This window comes from Gigantopelta aegis, chromosome 4 (genome assembly GCF_016097555.1).
Source record: "Gigantopelta aegis isolate Gae_Host chromosome 4, Gae_host_genome, whole genome shotgun sequence".
NCBI classification, from domain to species: domain Eukaryota; kingdom Metazoa; phylum Mollusca; class Gastropoda; order Neomphalida; family Peltospiridae; genus Gigantopelta; species Gigantopelta aegis.
The window spans coordinates 88,999,061-89,017,295 of NC_054702.1; the positions used below are offsets into that span (position 1 = coordinate 88,999,061).

An 18,235-nucleotide genomic window follows, 5' to 3' on the forward strand; every position below is an offset into this window, starting at 1 on the left:
GTTTTAAGGGGTTTCACTGTATATGGGTATTCCAATACTTGTTCTGGACAGTGAGAGGTAATACCCTACAACCACACAAACTACTTCTATCACAGAGCAGCAGTCGGTTATTTATATGCAAATTTGCCATAGGATAACACATATAAATGACCGTTGCTCTATCATTGGGATTATTTATTACACTGGCAATTAATCCTAAAAAAAAGAGACTGTTTTGGCTTATGACACCACTATAGCGCACTGATTTATTAATTATCGACTACTGGATGACAAACATTTTGTTAATTCTTACATGTATATAGTATTGGAGGAACCAGCTATGTGTATATACTGTGCTAGCAGCAAGGGATCTTTTATATGCACTTTACGACAGTCTTTAATATACCAGTCATGGGATGGTGGGCTGGGGGGGAATCAGATAATGGATTTGTCATGGGAGTTCAATCCAAAACACCTCGCGGGAGTACTCTACTGTGAAATGTTTTTAGGGGAGTGATTAATTACTCTCCTAAATTAGATCACGGCCATTTATGATATTACCATATTGATACCATATAAATTCTCATGTTAAGTGGAGCTAAAAATACTCCATGAACCTGGGGGCGAGACGTAGCCCAGTGGTAAAGCACTCGCTTGATCCGCGGTTGGTTTGGGATCGATCCCCGTCAGTTAGCCCATTGGGCTATTTCTTGTTCCAGGCAGTGCACCACAACTGGTGCATCACAGGCTGTGGTATGTGCTATCCTGTCTGTGGGATGGTGCACATAAAAGATCCCTTGCTGCTAATTGAAAAGAGTAGCCCTTGAAGTGGCGACAGCGGGTTTCCTCCCTCAATATATCTGTGTGGTCCAATGCCATATAACCGTAAATAAAATGTGTTGAGTGCATCATTAAATAAGACATTTCCTTCCTTGAACCTGTTTCAGGGGAGTAATGGGGAGTGAGAGTGTCAGCTCCTTTTAAATGGACCCCCCCCCCCTCCCCCCGATTAATCCTGTAACCCACAGCACCTCAGGTAATACATTTGAGCTACATCTCCCCCTTTTGGATGAATCACTTCTAAATTGGCTTCATGGACAGAGAATTAAAATTTAAAAGATAAAAATCAAAGTTCTATACTTAAAATTTTATAAATGAAAAGAGCATGTCTACGGGTGAAAAAAAATCCTCAAACGTTATAATCAGTTAAATCCAGTGAGCCAATAAACAATATTGCGTATCTTGTTATATTTACCCTTCTTAGTCCCCTACCAATTCAACCGGAGGGTACTATAGGTTTTCGTCTCTTGTAGACCTGTCTGTCATCTGTCTGTCATTCTGTTTTATGTCCATTCATCCATTCATTTTTTGTATAGTTTTATCACATACTGTTACAGATAAAGTTTGACTGTCGTGATGATTTATCCATTTTTGACAGGCCTAGTAAGGGACAGGTATTGCTTTAGGAGTACTCTAAGAATGCTTGTTTTTTCTAGGTAATTTTAAAGCTGTTATAACTATTGTCACTCAGTATGTTCTTTAGCTGTTACCCAAATTGTGAAAATGTAAATAGAAGCATATATGCTGGTATTAAGCACACACACCCTCCCCTCCTACATATAGTTTCTATGCTCATGAAAATTTTACTATTATATTTGTTTATGAAGATTGAAAACAAATATTGAATTGTAATTAAAACAGAATATGTTGATTTTTCAGAGTATTGGCAAGGGTTCATTATGGTGTATTGACCCTGACTACAGACCGAACCTGTTGCAGGCGTTACGTAAGACACCATACCACCCGTATCATCAGCTCCAGATGATGTCATCACCCCAACCCTCCATGATGCAATTCTCAGTGCTTCCAGGATACGGATACCGGTCAGTACAAACTTTTCTCATTTTTCTCTTACATTATTTTAGTATTAATACATTTTGGCTAGAATTTTTTAGCCAAATCTAAATCGACATTTCAATAGTTTTATACTAATACAGTCATGTGTATTTAAATACAAAAAAGTTTAGCAATTTTAAAAATATGCTTCAATAAAAGAAAACATCATTTCAATATAAGAAATAGATTTTCAGAAGAACATAACTGCCAAATCATTATATACAGCATCAGGTTCACACACAATTTAGTTGCACCAAATTAATAAACTTTTTTGTCTTGGTATATCGGTAATTCGGTAAAAAAAAATTACAGTAAAGTGCCCAAATTTTACTATCCTCATGTCATATCCTCATATAGAATAGAATATGGACACTCTTCTCTCATCAAGGCCCTGCAAAAAAAAAAAAAAAAAAAAAAAAAAAAAACCCTCGCCCATATATATGTATGCCTTTTTGTGTACATCAGTCCCAACACTGAAAAGTATATTGGATACAACGAGGTGCTGCAAATTTGTACTTACTATCTACATTTTGATGTCCTCTCATAAGATGTGAATCCATATAGATGTTATTTTTTGCTCCAGCCAGTGCACCACGACTAGTACATCAAAGGCCGTGGTATGTGCTATCCTGTCTATGGGATGGTGCATATAAAAGATCACTTGCTGCTAATTGAAACAAGTAACCCATGAAATGGCAACAGCGGGTTTCCTCCTTCAATATCTGTGTGATACTTAACAATATGTCCGATGCCATATAACCATAAATAAAATGTGTTGAGAGTGTTGTTAAATAAAACATTTCCTTCCATATAGATGTAAAGCTAGACAGATGTAATTGTCAAGTGCTAATTTTTTAAGACATACAATATCTGAGATACTTTTTCAGTGTATATTGTGTAGCTGAGTTAATGAACGTTTATTTTAGTTTTTTCATGATGAGTATGTTGTTAAATTTGGATGAATACACAACAGTGTGACCAGACACTTTATGAACATTCAGATGAATCATCCAAGTCCTGTTTAATATATAATTAATCTTAATTTGGTTTACTTGTTTGTGCATTCATCCATAACGAAACAATGAAAGCTTTTCTTGGTACAGAAATATGTACTGTTTTGGAGAAGACAATCAATAAGACACGTGTTTGTATGTCATGTGTGTGAGAGAAGATACTGGGTGAACTATTAAGTTCAGTTGTCTCTTTCAAATATATACTGACGTCCATAAGACACGTGTTTGTATGTCACGCGTGTGAGAGAAGATACTGGGTGAACTCTTAAGTTCAGTTGTCTCTTTCAAATATATACTGACGTCTAAAAGACACGAGTTTGTATGTCACGCGTGTGAGAGAAGATACTGGGTGAACTCTTAAGTTCAGTTGTCTCTTTCAAATATATACTGACGTCCAAAAGAAACTTCACATGCATAAAATTTGAATAATTTTATAAATATTGTTGCTAATTATAATTGAAAAGAACCAATTTAGAAACCACCTTACAAACACTTTGCATGTGAGCCCATTGGGCTATTTCTCGTTCCAGCCAGTGCATCACGACTGGTATATTAAAGGCCGTGGTATGTGCTATCCTGTCTTTGGGATGGTGCATATAAAAGATCCTTTGCTACTAATGGAAAAATTTAGCGTTTTTTCTTTTCTGATTAAGACTATGTCAAAAGTACCAAATGTTTGACATCACTGGTGTAGGGGGGGGGGGGGGGGGGGTGTGTATTTCAGATACTTTGCTTTATAATAGTGTAAAAGTGTGTGCCCCCCCCCCCCCCCCACACACACACACACACTTTTTGGCACCTTCCTACGCCACTGAACATCCAGTAGACAGTGATTAATAGTGCTTTAGTGGTGTCGTTAAACAAAACAAACTTTATTTATTTAAGTATCACAAAGTGCATTGTGACATTTAGGTGTTGAACTTCCTGATAGTTTAAAATTCATGTCCCACCATACCGTTTGTTGGTTTTCTATGATATAGTTTCAAGCCTTGTAAAGTTTCTTTTCAACAACAGTGCATATCCTGTCATGGGTAATGACACTTGACTAAGCTGCCATCTCAGTTTCAACCATGTTTATAGACAACAATATTGGGTACCAGTCTCCTAGTTAAAACATAAAGCTGTATGTCAATTTTTAAACAGCAGTTGTTTATTGGGATTTTTTTGGGGTGGGGTACATAGCCCAGTGGTACAGCATTTGCTCGATGCATGGTCAGTGTGGGATCGTTCCCCATCAGTTGGCCCACTGGGCTGTTTCCCGTTCCAGCCAGTGCACCACAACTGGTACATCAAAGGCCGTGGTATGTACTACCCTGTCTGTGGGATGGTGCATATAAAAGATCCCTTGCTGCTGGGTTTTCTCTCTCAATATCTGTGTGGTCCTTAACCATGTGTCTGATGCCATATAACTGTTAATAAAATGTGTTGAGAGTGTTCATACGAATTCCTATGAGTGTTCATATATCTATTAAAGAAGATATCTAAATAAGTATTGAATAAAAACAATCTGTTCAGTACAAAAGCAAAAAATTAGTAAATACTTTTATAATGCTGACAAAGACTAATTTAATTTTTTTTTTTTTAAGTTGAACAAAACTTTCAATCCATTTTGTATTTAAAAATGACCTTGAATTTACCATCAATTTTATTTGAAGTGACTTTAAATTTCCCAAAGTGTGTGCCATAGGCATCAATTAAGAGTTTGAGAGACATTAGCCTGCAGTTAGAAATGACAGAAATGTGTAGACAATGCCATCATTTTGTAGTGTTGGATGGTGTGACCAGAATATATAATTAAGTCTGGACCCCAGGTATGTAATTAGATGAACTCGGGAAAGGACATCTTCCCATTGCCAGCATGATTCTGAATATATCTTTGTATTTAAGTTTAAGTGAACATGCTAGCTGGGCAAAAGTTGAAATAAGTGTGTATAACTGTACTTGCAGAATAGAAAACTGGTGTTGCATCTCGTATATATACATGCATTGTGATCCTTATGAATGGTAGATTTTTGTTTTAAAATTTATAAACACAAATTTCAAATTTTGAGTACGGTAGATATTTTAAAATCACACAAATTAAGTTCCAAGCATCAGTCTGTCACAGTTATTGTTTGTTTATACTTAGTTTCGTGCTTATATCGGATTAAGGTTCAAGCACGCTGTCCTGGACACACCCCGGCTATCTGGGCTGTCTGTCCAGAACAGTAGGTTAGTGGTTACTCTTCTTAGTGGTTAGTGAGAGAGAAGTGGGTGTAGTGGCCTTACACCTACCCATTGAGTTGTTAAAACTTGCTTTGGCTGGGAGACAGTATCGGGATGCAAACCCAGTCCTACCAGCCTTAAGTCCTGTGACAGACAGACAGACAGGGATGCAATGCAATGATTTGTATACTAAATACTCACCTTATATTTAATGCAAATAGAAAATTTCTAAGTGTCATACTAAATTCAGTGGCCAGCTATCACTAATGTCAGGTAAGTATGTTTGATTATCCGTTTATTTAGTGCTGGATACTAATTAAATCAACCCGAATACATGTAGCAGTTAAGCCATTAGACTGTAAAGTGCCCGTTAGAAATCTCGATGTGTCTGAACAATTTATTCCTGTATGTTTTAGTAAGAGCTTTATAACTAACATCATAGGCAGTAGAAGGCAATTTTTTGCACATTTTAAAAAAATAATAGATTCTGCTGGGTTTTTTTGGGGGGGGGGGGGGGGGAGGGTTTATTTTTTTATTGTTTTTATTTATTTATTATTTTTTATTTTTTATTTTTTATTTTTATTATAATACTGTAAGTAAAAAATCCAGACTAAAATATAAAGTAAAAATAATGCACCTCTACACAAAGTCAAAGGGGATGTTTTCTGGAATTAGACCACCTATTGGAATTACATTTAAATGTGTATACCTCTGTGCAAATAGTATTGCAGTAGATTTTCACACCGTGTGTAAGTAACAAGTTAGAGTAGATGTACATGTAGATTATTGAAGAAAACACTGCCTGTGAGGTCCATGATACTCTCCCCTATGTGTGCCCACTGGAGCAGTTGTACACTTATTGCCATGACAACGGAGGACAGAGAATGCAACAAGATGGCACCTGGTCATGTGACTATTTGTTCAGCTAGTCTCATTCCTTTGAAAGTAAACAATTGGGATGCCAGATGTTGCCAAAAGGTATATTTTGATCCACCGACAGGATAAATACGTATATTTTGATTCACCGACAGGATAAATACAGCTTCTGTTAATATTGTATGTAAACTTGTTAAAATCAGCAGACAAATAAAGCTTGCAGTGATATGAAAGTTATCATATTTTTGTACAGGCAGTGGTTCTAAAGGTGAAAAATAAATGTTAACTGTTGACAAACTTATAGAAGTTTGTAAGCAGATTAAAAGATTTGATTTTCCAGTTAAATGTTTTGCAACTTTGTTGTAAAATATATTTTCCTGATTTAAATTCATTTTGTATTTGGAGAGCAATGTGATACGATGGAAAAATATGATTAGTTTCTAGAAATAGTAGTTAATCTTGTACAGATATAGCTATTTACATGGACCTGTCTAATTCATCTGTACCATAGCCATTACAAATTTACATACAACAGTGCTTTATAGTCATTTCTCGACCAGTACTTTGGTTATTTTACACCAAAATAATTTCATATTAATACTTTCGTCATTTAGTACCAAAGTCATTTCTTACTATGAAGACCAGCCTCGGTAGCATCGTGGTTAGGCCATCAGTCTACAGGCTGGTAGGTACTGGGTTTGGATCCCAGTCGAGGCATGGGATTTTTAATCCAGATATTAACTCCAAATCCTGAGTGAGTACTCCGCAAGGCTCAGTGGGTAGGTGTAAACCACTTACACCGACCAGTGATCCATAACAAAGGCCATGGTTTGTGCTATCCTGCCTGTGGGAAGCGCAAATAAAAGATCCCTTGCTGCTAATCGGAAAGAATAGCCCATGTAGTGGCGACAGCGGGTTTCCTCTCAAAATCTGTGTGGTCCTTAACCATGTCTGACGCCATATAACCGTAAATAAAATGTGTTGAGTGTGTCAAATAAAACATTTCTTTCTTTCTTACTATGAAAATTTTGTACCATATTCAAAATAAAGTAATATATGTAATATATACTCAACAACGAAAGTTTAACAAATATCTTTTATGACATCTAAATTTGCCATGGTTGAATAAACTTAAAAGAAAACCAGGTCCTCCTGTTGTGTTAAGGCAAAGATTTATGAGTTTATGTTGTTTGTAAATGGTAAACATTTCAGATGTGAATACTAATTAATAAAAATAAGTTAATTTATAAATGTTATACCATTTCTTTTAACATTAGCTGAACTTTCGTTGTTGAGTATATATGTATAAAGATCAAGTTTAAGTATGTACATGATTCCACTGGGTCAAACAGTCTGGGTACAATTCTACTGTGACTATAGACTGAAGTGACTTACAGGGCACAATATTTCACGAGAACCGTTGATCTGTTCGCACGTCGGTTACACAACTTTAAAATCACGAGAACCGACAATCTATTATGTGGTGAACAATTACATTCTAAAATTAAAAGTATCATATATCAGTAACGAAAGTGAAAATTAGTTTGTTTTTGCACCACCAATGTAGCACAGAACCGATTACGTATTTTAGGATTAGGTAGGCCTAACTCATCGGTTACGAGAACTGTCTTCATGTAACTGAACAATCGGTTACCTAAGTGAAACTCACGTGAACTGACTTCCGGTTAACTAAGATTTTGAAATATTGTCTCCCAGACATACCTTCAGTTATTCCTTAATTTAATGTCAAAAAAAGAAAAGAAAAACTCCCAACACAAAATAGTAATTTGTTTCATTTGTTCATGTGTGTATAGTCTGTAGAATTTAAAATAATGCCACTAGACTAGTTTATAATATGGTTTTATGCTAAAATATGCTTAATACATTGTCTTATATTGAATTGACCTCATGAAGCGAATATTTTACATTAGTTTGACCAGGCTAGTTTGACTATAAAAGGAAGGAAGGAAATGTTTTATTTAACAACACACTCAACACATTTTATTTATGGGTATACTGGCGTCGGACATATGATTAATATTTATATGCACCATCCCACAGACAGGATAGTACATACCACAGCCTTTGATATAAAGTCGCTTTATATCTGCAGTGGTCAGTTTGCAAAGAGGGTATAAAGTAATCAAATACTATGATTCAAAATGGTAAAAGCAGGTACAAAATGACTTGCCATGAATGACTGTGATATAAAATAAGCATAAACTATGGTATAAAATGGATTGTATAAAATGACTATAAACTGTTTACATTAACATATACTTAATCATCTTTTTAAAACCAAAATTGAAACAATAATCCACGATTAGTTTGTAGGATACAACTAAGGTAAAAATACTGAGAATCAAAATAAACAGATATATATATATATTTATAACTGAATACTTATCCCAGAGCCGGTTTAAGGATCCACGGGGCCTGTAGCACAAATAACAGCAGGTCCCTCTTCCTAGGATATATATATTTTGCCACCCCCTCGGGGTGAGGGGTTGAAAATGACCCGGGGGTGGGGGGAATAAATGTACACATCACTGTGGGGCCCATAACGTGCTACTAAGATAAACCGGCTCTGACTTAACACACACACACACACACCCTCCACAACCACCACTGTTTACCAGTTATTTATAATAAATGCAGGCTACCAACTCTAATGCTAATTTTCGAAAATGTTATCACATCTGATGTAAATTGTGTCACAGAATCTGTGCATGAACAAAGTGTCAGTGTCCAGTGTATATATACAGATGTACATAAAGTTAGGTGTAAGTAATGCGTGGAATTCCGAACATGGGAAATGTGTCACAGGACTGGAGAAGATGACAAATAGCTGCCTTGACCAAATCACACTTCCCAGCCTGCCTCTCCATTCCCACAGTTCAACTTATTTAATTGTATCATCAGTTGTCTGTGATTGCCATGGAAACTGACACAGTAACTGTTGTGAATGCTGACAGGCTGTGATTGGAGTGGTGTGCTTTTAAAAAACGGGCTGGTGTTGTTGCCATGGTTTAAAAGTTATCTGATTCTCTGTATTGGCCTAGTGGTTAAGCCATCGGACTACAGGCTGGTAGGTACAGGGTTCGCAGCCCGGTCCCGGCTCCAACCCAGAGCGAGTTCTTAAGAGCTCAATGGGTAGGTGTAAGACCACTACACCCTCTTCTCTCTCTCTCACTAACTACTAACCAACTAACAACTAACCCACTGTCCTGGACAGATAGCTGAGATGTGTGCCCAGGACAGCGTGCTTGAACCTTAATTGGATATAAACACGAAAATAAGTTGAAATGAAATGAAATGATTCTCTGTGTAGATGATGAAACTGGTTACTAGATTTTTAACTTTCCACCTTCTCAGTTTAGTTGTGGTGGAGAACTCACTGTCCTGTTATGCTTCAGTAAACACATCACATATACTCACACAACAACAAAAATAGGGCAGTTACAAGTTTTGAATTTCAAAGGCAAAATATGGATTTTACAATAGTAGTTGCATTTTGTCCAATAATCTGTTAACGACAAATATATGAGACTAAGAACATGTAGTAGTAACATGTTAGGGGCGGGATGTAGCCCAGTAGTACAGTGCCCGCTCGATGCACGGTCGGTCTGGGATCGATCCCTGTCGGTGGGCCCATTGGGCTATTTTTCGCTCCAGCCAGTGCACCACAACTGGTATATCAAAGGCTGTGGTATGTACTACTCTGTCTGTGGGATGGTGCATATAAAAGATCCCTTGCTGCTAATCGAAAAAGAGTAGCCCATGAAGTGGCGACAGCGGGTTTTCTCTCTCAATATCTGTGTGGTCCTTAACCATATGTCTGACGCCATATAACCGTAAATAAAATGTGTTGAGTGTGTCGTTAAATAAAACATTTCTTTCTTTCTTTCTTTCTTTCTAGTAACATGTTAATTCTGGAAAGGGTATTTCCAGAAAAGTTATTATAAAAAATTCAAATACTCTGGGTAATTCCACTTAATATTTGTTTTTCAGTTTAATGAATAATTGCTCAGACCCTTTATATAACTAGATATTCCTTGATAACAATTCTAACTTCACTGTATAGACAATAATTAAAAAAATAGCGTAATAACAAACCTAATCTTTCTTTATTTAATAATAAACCTACATACATACATATTCACTTTTTTCAAAATTTGTTATTATGCATAATCGTGCAGTGATAATGTGTGTGTTTTAATCAATATGACATTAAGGACAACAAATTATGATGATTAACTATGGTGCCTATGGCGCTGAGTGCCGGCAATCAATGCCTGCTATAATTTGACTGCTGGAACTATGGCCAGGCATCTTCCATCTAATTGGATTTCCCTGCATTCCTTAAGATGTAAGATGGACTTGATCTGTAATTGGAACTTCTTGGCCTGTCAATTGCTGAAAATAACTGCACCACTGTAGAGGGGACCACTGTATGGAAAACCAGTCTTTGGGAACTAATATCTGATCAATAGTTGGTCGCATGGTAACATTTCCTATGAGGAATGACCTAATCAGTAAAGCTGCCAAATAAATTTTCCATATCTGAAATGTTCTCATCCAGGAAGACTGGGAAATACACTGGTAGTTTCCTCCTCCAATTCTTCCCCATGGCAATACCCAATGAGACATCCAGACTTTTCTTCAATTCTTCCGAAATGTGATTTTTATTTTTTCACCTTCTTTGTCTTTGTCTTTTTTTGTTGTTTTTTTTAATTGCCATTTTCAAAATGTACTTTTTAAATAGTTTGATAGCTTTATGATTGGATGTTTAATTAAAAAATTATTTTGCATTGATGGTTTGTCTTTGGGTTTTTTTGCCATTTTCAAAAGGTACGTTTTAATAGTAAAATAGGTTTATGGATGGATGTTTAATTCAAAAATAATTTTGTATAGATAAGTTTGCAAGACAGGACATGAAAGCTATTTATGAAAGACTTATTTTGTCTGTGTGTAAAAGAGTTATTCCTACATGTACATATAACATGCCATTTTTTGTATTAAAAATACTTTATATCTTCAACAGAGTTTATATATACATGCCATTTGTTTGACGTTAAAATAGTTAATATTTCCGATTTAAATATTTGCATTGGAGTTCATGCTACCTCTATGTACATACCAACTGTAAGAGTGAATTTGAAACAGGTTTATACTTAAAGGACCACAAGATTCTCATGCACATCATGTCTGCTTGGAAATCAACTACAAGTAGTTTAATTATTGCTAATTCAAGGAGGGTCAAATGTTCTATTCTGAATGTTCTTCACTGACTGGTTTTCTGACTTGCATCTTGAAAACTCCTTGGGTTTTTAAATGATGACTGAATTCTACGCACTTGTTTAGTTGACATATTTCACATATAACACAAAGAATGACACCTAAAGGCTGATGGGTAACAACTTCGCACTGTGTGACAACTTACACACTAACATTGTTGTCTTTTTAAAGTGATCAAATCCAGCAGCATTTTAAAAGAATGTCCCAAATGCAAGAAGAGGGCAAGTATTTCTAGATATTCTTTCTAATACCACTGTTTTTGTTGTGTTATGGAGCACCGTTTTTCACTTGATTGTTTTTGTTTTATTGCAGTGGTTACAAGCCTGTACCTTTATCACCACGGTCTGTACCCAACACAATATCACCTCGTGAGTATTGCACATGTATGATATCACTTTGTACACGTTAGGGGGAGGTAGTTCATTGGTAGAATGCTTGCCTAAGGTGTCATGAGTCATAGGATCTATCATCCTTGATGGACTGTTTATTTTCTGTCTCATTCAATGATTTATTTTTATTAAGAGTAGCCTATGTGGAAACAAGTTATCTCTCTCTCTATCTCTCTCTCTCTCTCTCTCTCTCTCTCTCTCTCTATCTCTCTCTATCTCACAGACACATGTCAAATAAAAAAGCCATAGTTTAAAATGTGCTGAGGTGATTAAAAAATATTCTTTTCTTATATTTACTGTACCCTTTTTCTAATTCAGCAATTTTGAAATAATATACATACATAATATACCTTATATATAATTTAAAAATACCCGGACTTAAGATATTGGAAATTGCTGTAAATACGCAGGTCACATAAATGATTAATTTATCATACTGGTGGTAGTTGGCTTTCCTCCACACTAAAAGTAGCAATTGCTTTCTAGTCATTTGCCAAAAGTTGTGAAGTGACATGTCTCTAATCAAAGACTGGTTTATTTGTGTATTTTAATCAAATTATTTCACATACTTAGCCAGTCCATAACATTAGAAACTAGAAAGTTTGCATGTAAACATGGCTCACAGTCCACTTGGTAAAGATTGCTTCCTGTCAACTAACAGAATTCCTTGCCCCTTAATATCCATATTTGCTGCCTGCCCTGCATATAATGGTCATGGGGCAGGGGCAGTGTATTTACAATTGCATTCAGTGGACTAAATGAGTAGAAACACTTATATTCAGTAATATTTGCGTAGTCCTCGTGTATCTGTAAGTGTGACCAAGATTGCACATAAAAGGTCACGGAAATGGCATCTGACACCACCACATTTGGTTCAAGCACTGTAACTTAAAATATATATATCGGGTTCACCGCATTTCAAGCCAATATTCCACCGATATTATTCTAAGTGAAGCAATTATTTCGTAATTAAAGGAAATGTCTATAATCATTTATAAGTGAATCAAGAAACATATTTGTGCTTACATAGACATTGTTTAATAACATTTTTAGTACCTGTATAATTTACACACACACAAACTCACACACGTGTGTGTGTGTGTGTATATATATATATATATATATATACACACACAAACACATATATATATGTATATATGTGTGTGTGTGTGTGTGTGTGTGTGTGTATGTATGTATGTATGTGTGTGTATATATATATATATATATATATATATATATATATATATATATATACACACACACACACACACATATATATATATATATACACACACACACACACATTATAATATTATTGTATTGTATTATTGTATTGAATTAATATTTAACAAGACCCTGGCTTTAAAATTGTGTTTGGGGAATTTGCTCTTTTAACAACTAACAATTAACACTACAATCTACTTTGGTTTCGGTTCACAGTTTTATTTATTTTTATATGCCTGTGTTTGATGGGTCTTGTTATGATATGGCTTTGTCCGTCCATCTGTAAACTGTTCATTTCCGGAGCATATCTTTTTCAATTCATACAGGATTATCAAACTTTGCAGCAATTGTACAACTTGGGATGGCTCTCTGTTGCATACGAGAACTAGGTCACTGTGACCTACTTACGACGGGCATATCATATACCTCATCGGTACCCATGTTTCAGAAGCTGTTTTGCTTTCCATTTCAGATTTGTTTCCCTTTCTCAGCAAACGATTGGCTCAAACGGCTTGTGACATTGGTAAGTTACCTCTTCAGTTATTTCTCGATGCGTGGTCGGTTTAGTATCGATCCCCATCAGTGCGACCATTGGGCAATTTGTTACGTTCCAGTCAGTGCACCATGACTAGCATATAAAAGGCCATGGTATGTGCTATCCTGTCTTTAGGACAGTGGATATAAAAGCTCCCCGACTACTAATGGAAACACGAAGCAGGATTCCTCTCTAAGACCCATTGGGCTCTTTTTCGTTTCGGCCATTGCACTAAGACTGGTATATCGGAGGGCATGATATGTGCTATCCTGTCCGTGGCATGGTGTATATAAAAGGTCCCTTGCTACTAATGGAAACATGAAGCAGCTTTTCTCTCTAATAATATATGTCAGAATTGCCAAATTTTTACATCCAATTGCCGATGATCAATGTACACTAGTGGTGGTGTTAAACAAAACAAACTTTATATTTTAACGCAAGGTTTGAAATCTTTGCTATTCAGGATACTGATTCTGTGGGGGGGGGGGCAAGTTGACCAAAGCATTTTAAAAATTCTTTGACCTTTACTCTTTAACGTTACTTAAATGGGTAAAAAATAAAAAATAAAAAATATTTTTTCTGTTTTGAAAACAAGGTGAGTTCCACATTTAAGCGAACAAAAAATGTAAATTAGTTATTTTTGGACATTCTTTACTTGAGCCAGTGCACCACGACTGGTATATCAAAGGCTGTGGTATGTACTACCCTGTCTGTGGGATGGTGTATATAAAAGAACCCTTGCTGCTAATCAAAAAGAGTAGCTCATGAAGTGGAGATGGCGGGTTTTCTCTCTCAATATCTGTGTGGTCCTTAACCATATGTCTGACGCCATATAACCGTAAATACAATGTGTTGACTGCATAGTTAAATAAAACATTTCTTTCTTTCTTTTCTTTACTTGAGTTGTATATTATTTAATATTTGAAGAGTCTTTCGGGATCAGTGATAATTGATAAGATTTGGCTATTGTCTGACATCATACACTACCAGTATTCCCATTTTTTACTATTAAATCCCTTGACAGACACATTAAATACATCATTGAGTATCGATGGCTCGTTTAACTGAGTTACTCATTCATACAATTGTTCTAATTGTACTGATAAAACAAACTGAATGAAAAACAGTTCTCTTGACAATTTGTCAAGAACAAATTACTGTTGGTAGTACTAAACCAAATAACTTCTGGCTGGGTCAAAGTTCGAGGTGAACTGAACTTTTGATAGAGAAGTGAACACCACCAGTCCTGTGATTGGTAGTAAATGTGAGTGTGTTGGATGTAAAAAAAAAAAAAAAATTCGTCTGGGCAAAAAATGTATGCAATTTTATTTCATCTAGTACCACTGTGTCAATTAGCCTTGTACTTGAATCATGTGAGGGGTACTTACAGTTTGTGCGGAACTAGGGTAGTCATAGATGTTACCCGCTATCTCTGAAACGAGCAGCTTCACCTCCTATTTTTTCTGATTCACTTCAAGAGTGAGGGGTGGTAGTATTTATATCTGTGGTGTTTATGTCGATTGATACGCTTTAGGTAGGAGTTTTAGCCATATGTTACTATTGTCCTCAATGGGATTTGGGATTTGATTTGGTAGTGTACACCCTGGTAACCTGGTACCCTGAGATATTTTATACCTTTAAAAAACCCAAATGGTTTTATCTTAACTCTACCAACTCTTGGAAAACATTACCAGTTACTTTTTATTTCACCTCATTTCATTTTCATTCATTTCAATTTATTTCCATGCTTATATCCATTTAAGTTTAAGCATGCTGTCCTGGGCACACACCTCAGCTATCTGGGCTGTTTATCCAGGACAGTGAGTTAGTTGTTATTTGGTTCGTGGTTAGTGAGAGAGAAGAGGGTGTAGTGGCCCTACACCTACCCATCGAGTTGTTAAAACTTGCTCTGGGTGGGAGCCTGTACCGGACTGCGAACAGTGTACCTAACAGCCTTATGTCCAGTGTCTTAACCACGATGCTGGTCATTTCACCTCAGAGAAACCATTCTCTGACTGGGTTTTTTGTCTGTCTCAAACAATGCACCATGACTGATATATCCAAGGCTGTTTGATGTGCTGTCATCTCTCTGGGAAAGTGCATATAAAAGATTCCATGCTACTAATGGGGGAAAATGTAAAGGGTTTTCTTTCTTAGACTATATGTCAGAATTAACTAATGTTTGAAATCCAATAGTCTAAGATTAATAAATCAGTTTGCTCTAGTGGAGTTGTTAAGCAAACTAAATTTAACTTTTTGTATTCCTTAATAATTATGTCTTTCTAACCTCTAACCTGAAAAAAACAAAAGGTGTGGGTGTTCGAGATGAGAATGTGATTTTAAAAAAATTAATTGACTTTGTCTTCCCTACCCCATTTTTGTTTACAAGTAATGAAAAAAAAAAAAGGATGGGGTAGATAAGAATGTATGACTTTTTATTTCATAATTTTGTGTTCCAAACCCCCGTTTTCACAAGTAATGAAAGAAAGAAATGTTTTATTTAACGACGCACTCAACACATTTTTTTTACGGTTATATGGTGTCAGATATATGGTTACGGACCACTCAGATTTTGAGAGGAAACCCGCTGTCGCCACTACATGGTCTACTCTTTCCGATTAGCAGCAAGGGATCTTTTATTTGCGCTTCCCACAGGCAGGATAGCACAAACCATGGCCTTTGTTGAACCAGTTATGGATCACTGGTCGGTGCAAGTGGTTTACACCTACCCATTGAGCCTTGCGGAACACTCACTCAGGGTTTGGAGCGGTATTTGGATTAAAAATCCCATGCCTCGACTGGGATCTGAACCCAGTACCTACCAGCCTGTAGACCGATGGCCTAACCACGACACCACCGAGGCCGGTCACAAGTAATGAAAAACAAAAAGTGTTGGGAATGATAATGTGACATCTTTCTGGTATGGGGTTTGATGTAGCTCGTTTGATGAGCGGTTGGTCTGGGATTGATCCCCGTCGATGGACCTATTGGGCTATTTCTCATTCCAGCCAGTGCACCACAAGGTTGTGGTATGTGCTATCCTGTATTGGATGGTGCATATAAAAAATCCCTTGATATTAATTGAAAAATGTAGCAGGTTTCCTCTCTATGACTATAAGTAAAAATAACCAAATGTTTGACATCCAATACATCCAGTAGCTGATGATTAATCAATCAATGTGCTCTAGTGGTGTCATTAAAAAAGAAAAAAAAACCCACCAACTTTTTTTCCTGGTATTGTTTTGAGGATGCACTGAACATACCATTCCTGTACCTTAGATTTCCAAGATAATACCACCATAATGGCCGTGACTTCGGTGCATTACAAATTTAACATATAATCAGTGTATATTGGGAAGACCTGTTCTGCCACAACTGCTGTCTGCCTCCGACACAGAAAACTGGATCAGTTTGTACGCTCCATTGTGCATTGAAAAAAGCGATTATTGATGGCTCCTCTGGGGATGCATGTGTCTGGTGTCTTCTGACATGCTAGACTGATCTTACAGTTTCTGATCAAATAGTTGGTGAAAGCTTGAAGAATATTTGTTGACTGTAGACCATGGCGACAAGCTAACAGATATTGCACATTGTTTTCTTGACATTAGCGTTTGCTGTTCGTTTAGCAATGCAATGCTCTTATTTTATTGTCAGTCACAGTGTGCATAGTGCTTAATAGTTGAAAGGTGTTTTAGTGTATTTGTTTTGTTGTCATGGAACATTAGCTAGTTCAGTAAAATGACAGAAATCGGACACAGAGAGGAAAAAATAGACAAACACAAAAACAAAAACAAAGAGAAAACTGATGCTAGAGCTATGTACTTTTTAAACTCTAGACTGGTACTCAAACATTTGTTCTCAATTCCCAGCAACCATAAGGACACTAGGAGATTGCCATTTATATTTTAAAAAGATAATTGACCCAATTTGTTTAACCATGGCTGGTTAATAAATAAAAACAGATATTTATAAGTTATATTATGATTTAACCTAATTTTTAGTTGACATAAATATTTTAAACTTTTATTTCTAAGTGTGTGAAAATGGATCATGGTAATAAAAGATAAGTAGAAACTAAAATTAGCATTCGCATTTTACATTGCCACCAGCTCGATAATAATTTCAATCATAAATAGAAAGTGTCTATAAATACCTGTGATATATATTATAATTTATTAATATTACAGATTCTGAAATTCAAGATGTTGCTGCAACACTGGTGTCATTGAAAGGATTCAGCAGTAGAAGTGAGCTACTATTTTTTTTTAAACCATCTTCGTTAGATTTTTTATCTGAGGTTTAACTAAATATTTGTCTTCGTTGGGTTTGTTTGTGGGGAATTGTGTGTTTTTTTGTTGATTTGAAAAACGGTTATTATTAAAAAAATTAATAATTAGAATCTGTGTGAGAATCTGTTTAAATCTCTGTATTAGTGATATTTTAATACTATTTAATGGATAAATTGGAAATGACTAAAGCATATTTTGATGTTTGGAAGATTATCTGATCATATAAACAGTGACAGAGAAATATGTTATTCCAGTTTCTTTCAAATAATGAACATCAGTTGTAATAATTCAAAATAAATTTCAGATTCCTCTGGTCTCTCTTCTGATGGCTCTGAAAATAACTCTCCAAACTGGAAAATGACCAGACGGAAATATAGGTGAGTTGTTCATTCAGTTTTAAAGTTCTTTGTGCCATTAAATTAATTTGATTTCTTTTCTTTGATCACAAACCCAATATTCAATAAATTGTCTCATTCAGTGTTTAATCTGTTATTCACCAGACTGACAAATGTGAATGTAATTTGTTAAACC

General features: G+C 35.8%; 1 protein-coding gene across 2 annotated transcripts in view; it reads left to right on the forward strand.

Annotated features, from left to right (window-relative positions):
• Positions 1–18,235, forward strand: part of LOC121371353 (forkhead box protein N3-like) — a 72,462-nt gene that overhangs the window by 43,474 nt on the left and 10,753 nt on the right. For both annotated transcript variants that reach the window (XM_041497177.1, XM_041497176.1), the window contains exons 3-7: positions 1,699–1,862; positions 11,580–11,635; positions 13,353–13,403; positions 17,603–17,662; positions 18,009–18,081. In XM_041497177.1, coding sequence (XP_041353111.1) covers positions 1,699–1,862; positions 11,580–11,635; positions 13,353–13,403; positions 17,603–17,662; positions 18,009–18,081 — 404 coding nt within the window. The remainder of the gene's footprint in view (positions 1–1,698; positions 1,863–11,579; positions 11,636–13,352; positions 13,404–17,602; positions 17,663–18,008; positions 18,082–18,235) is intronic.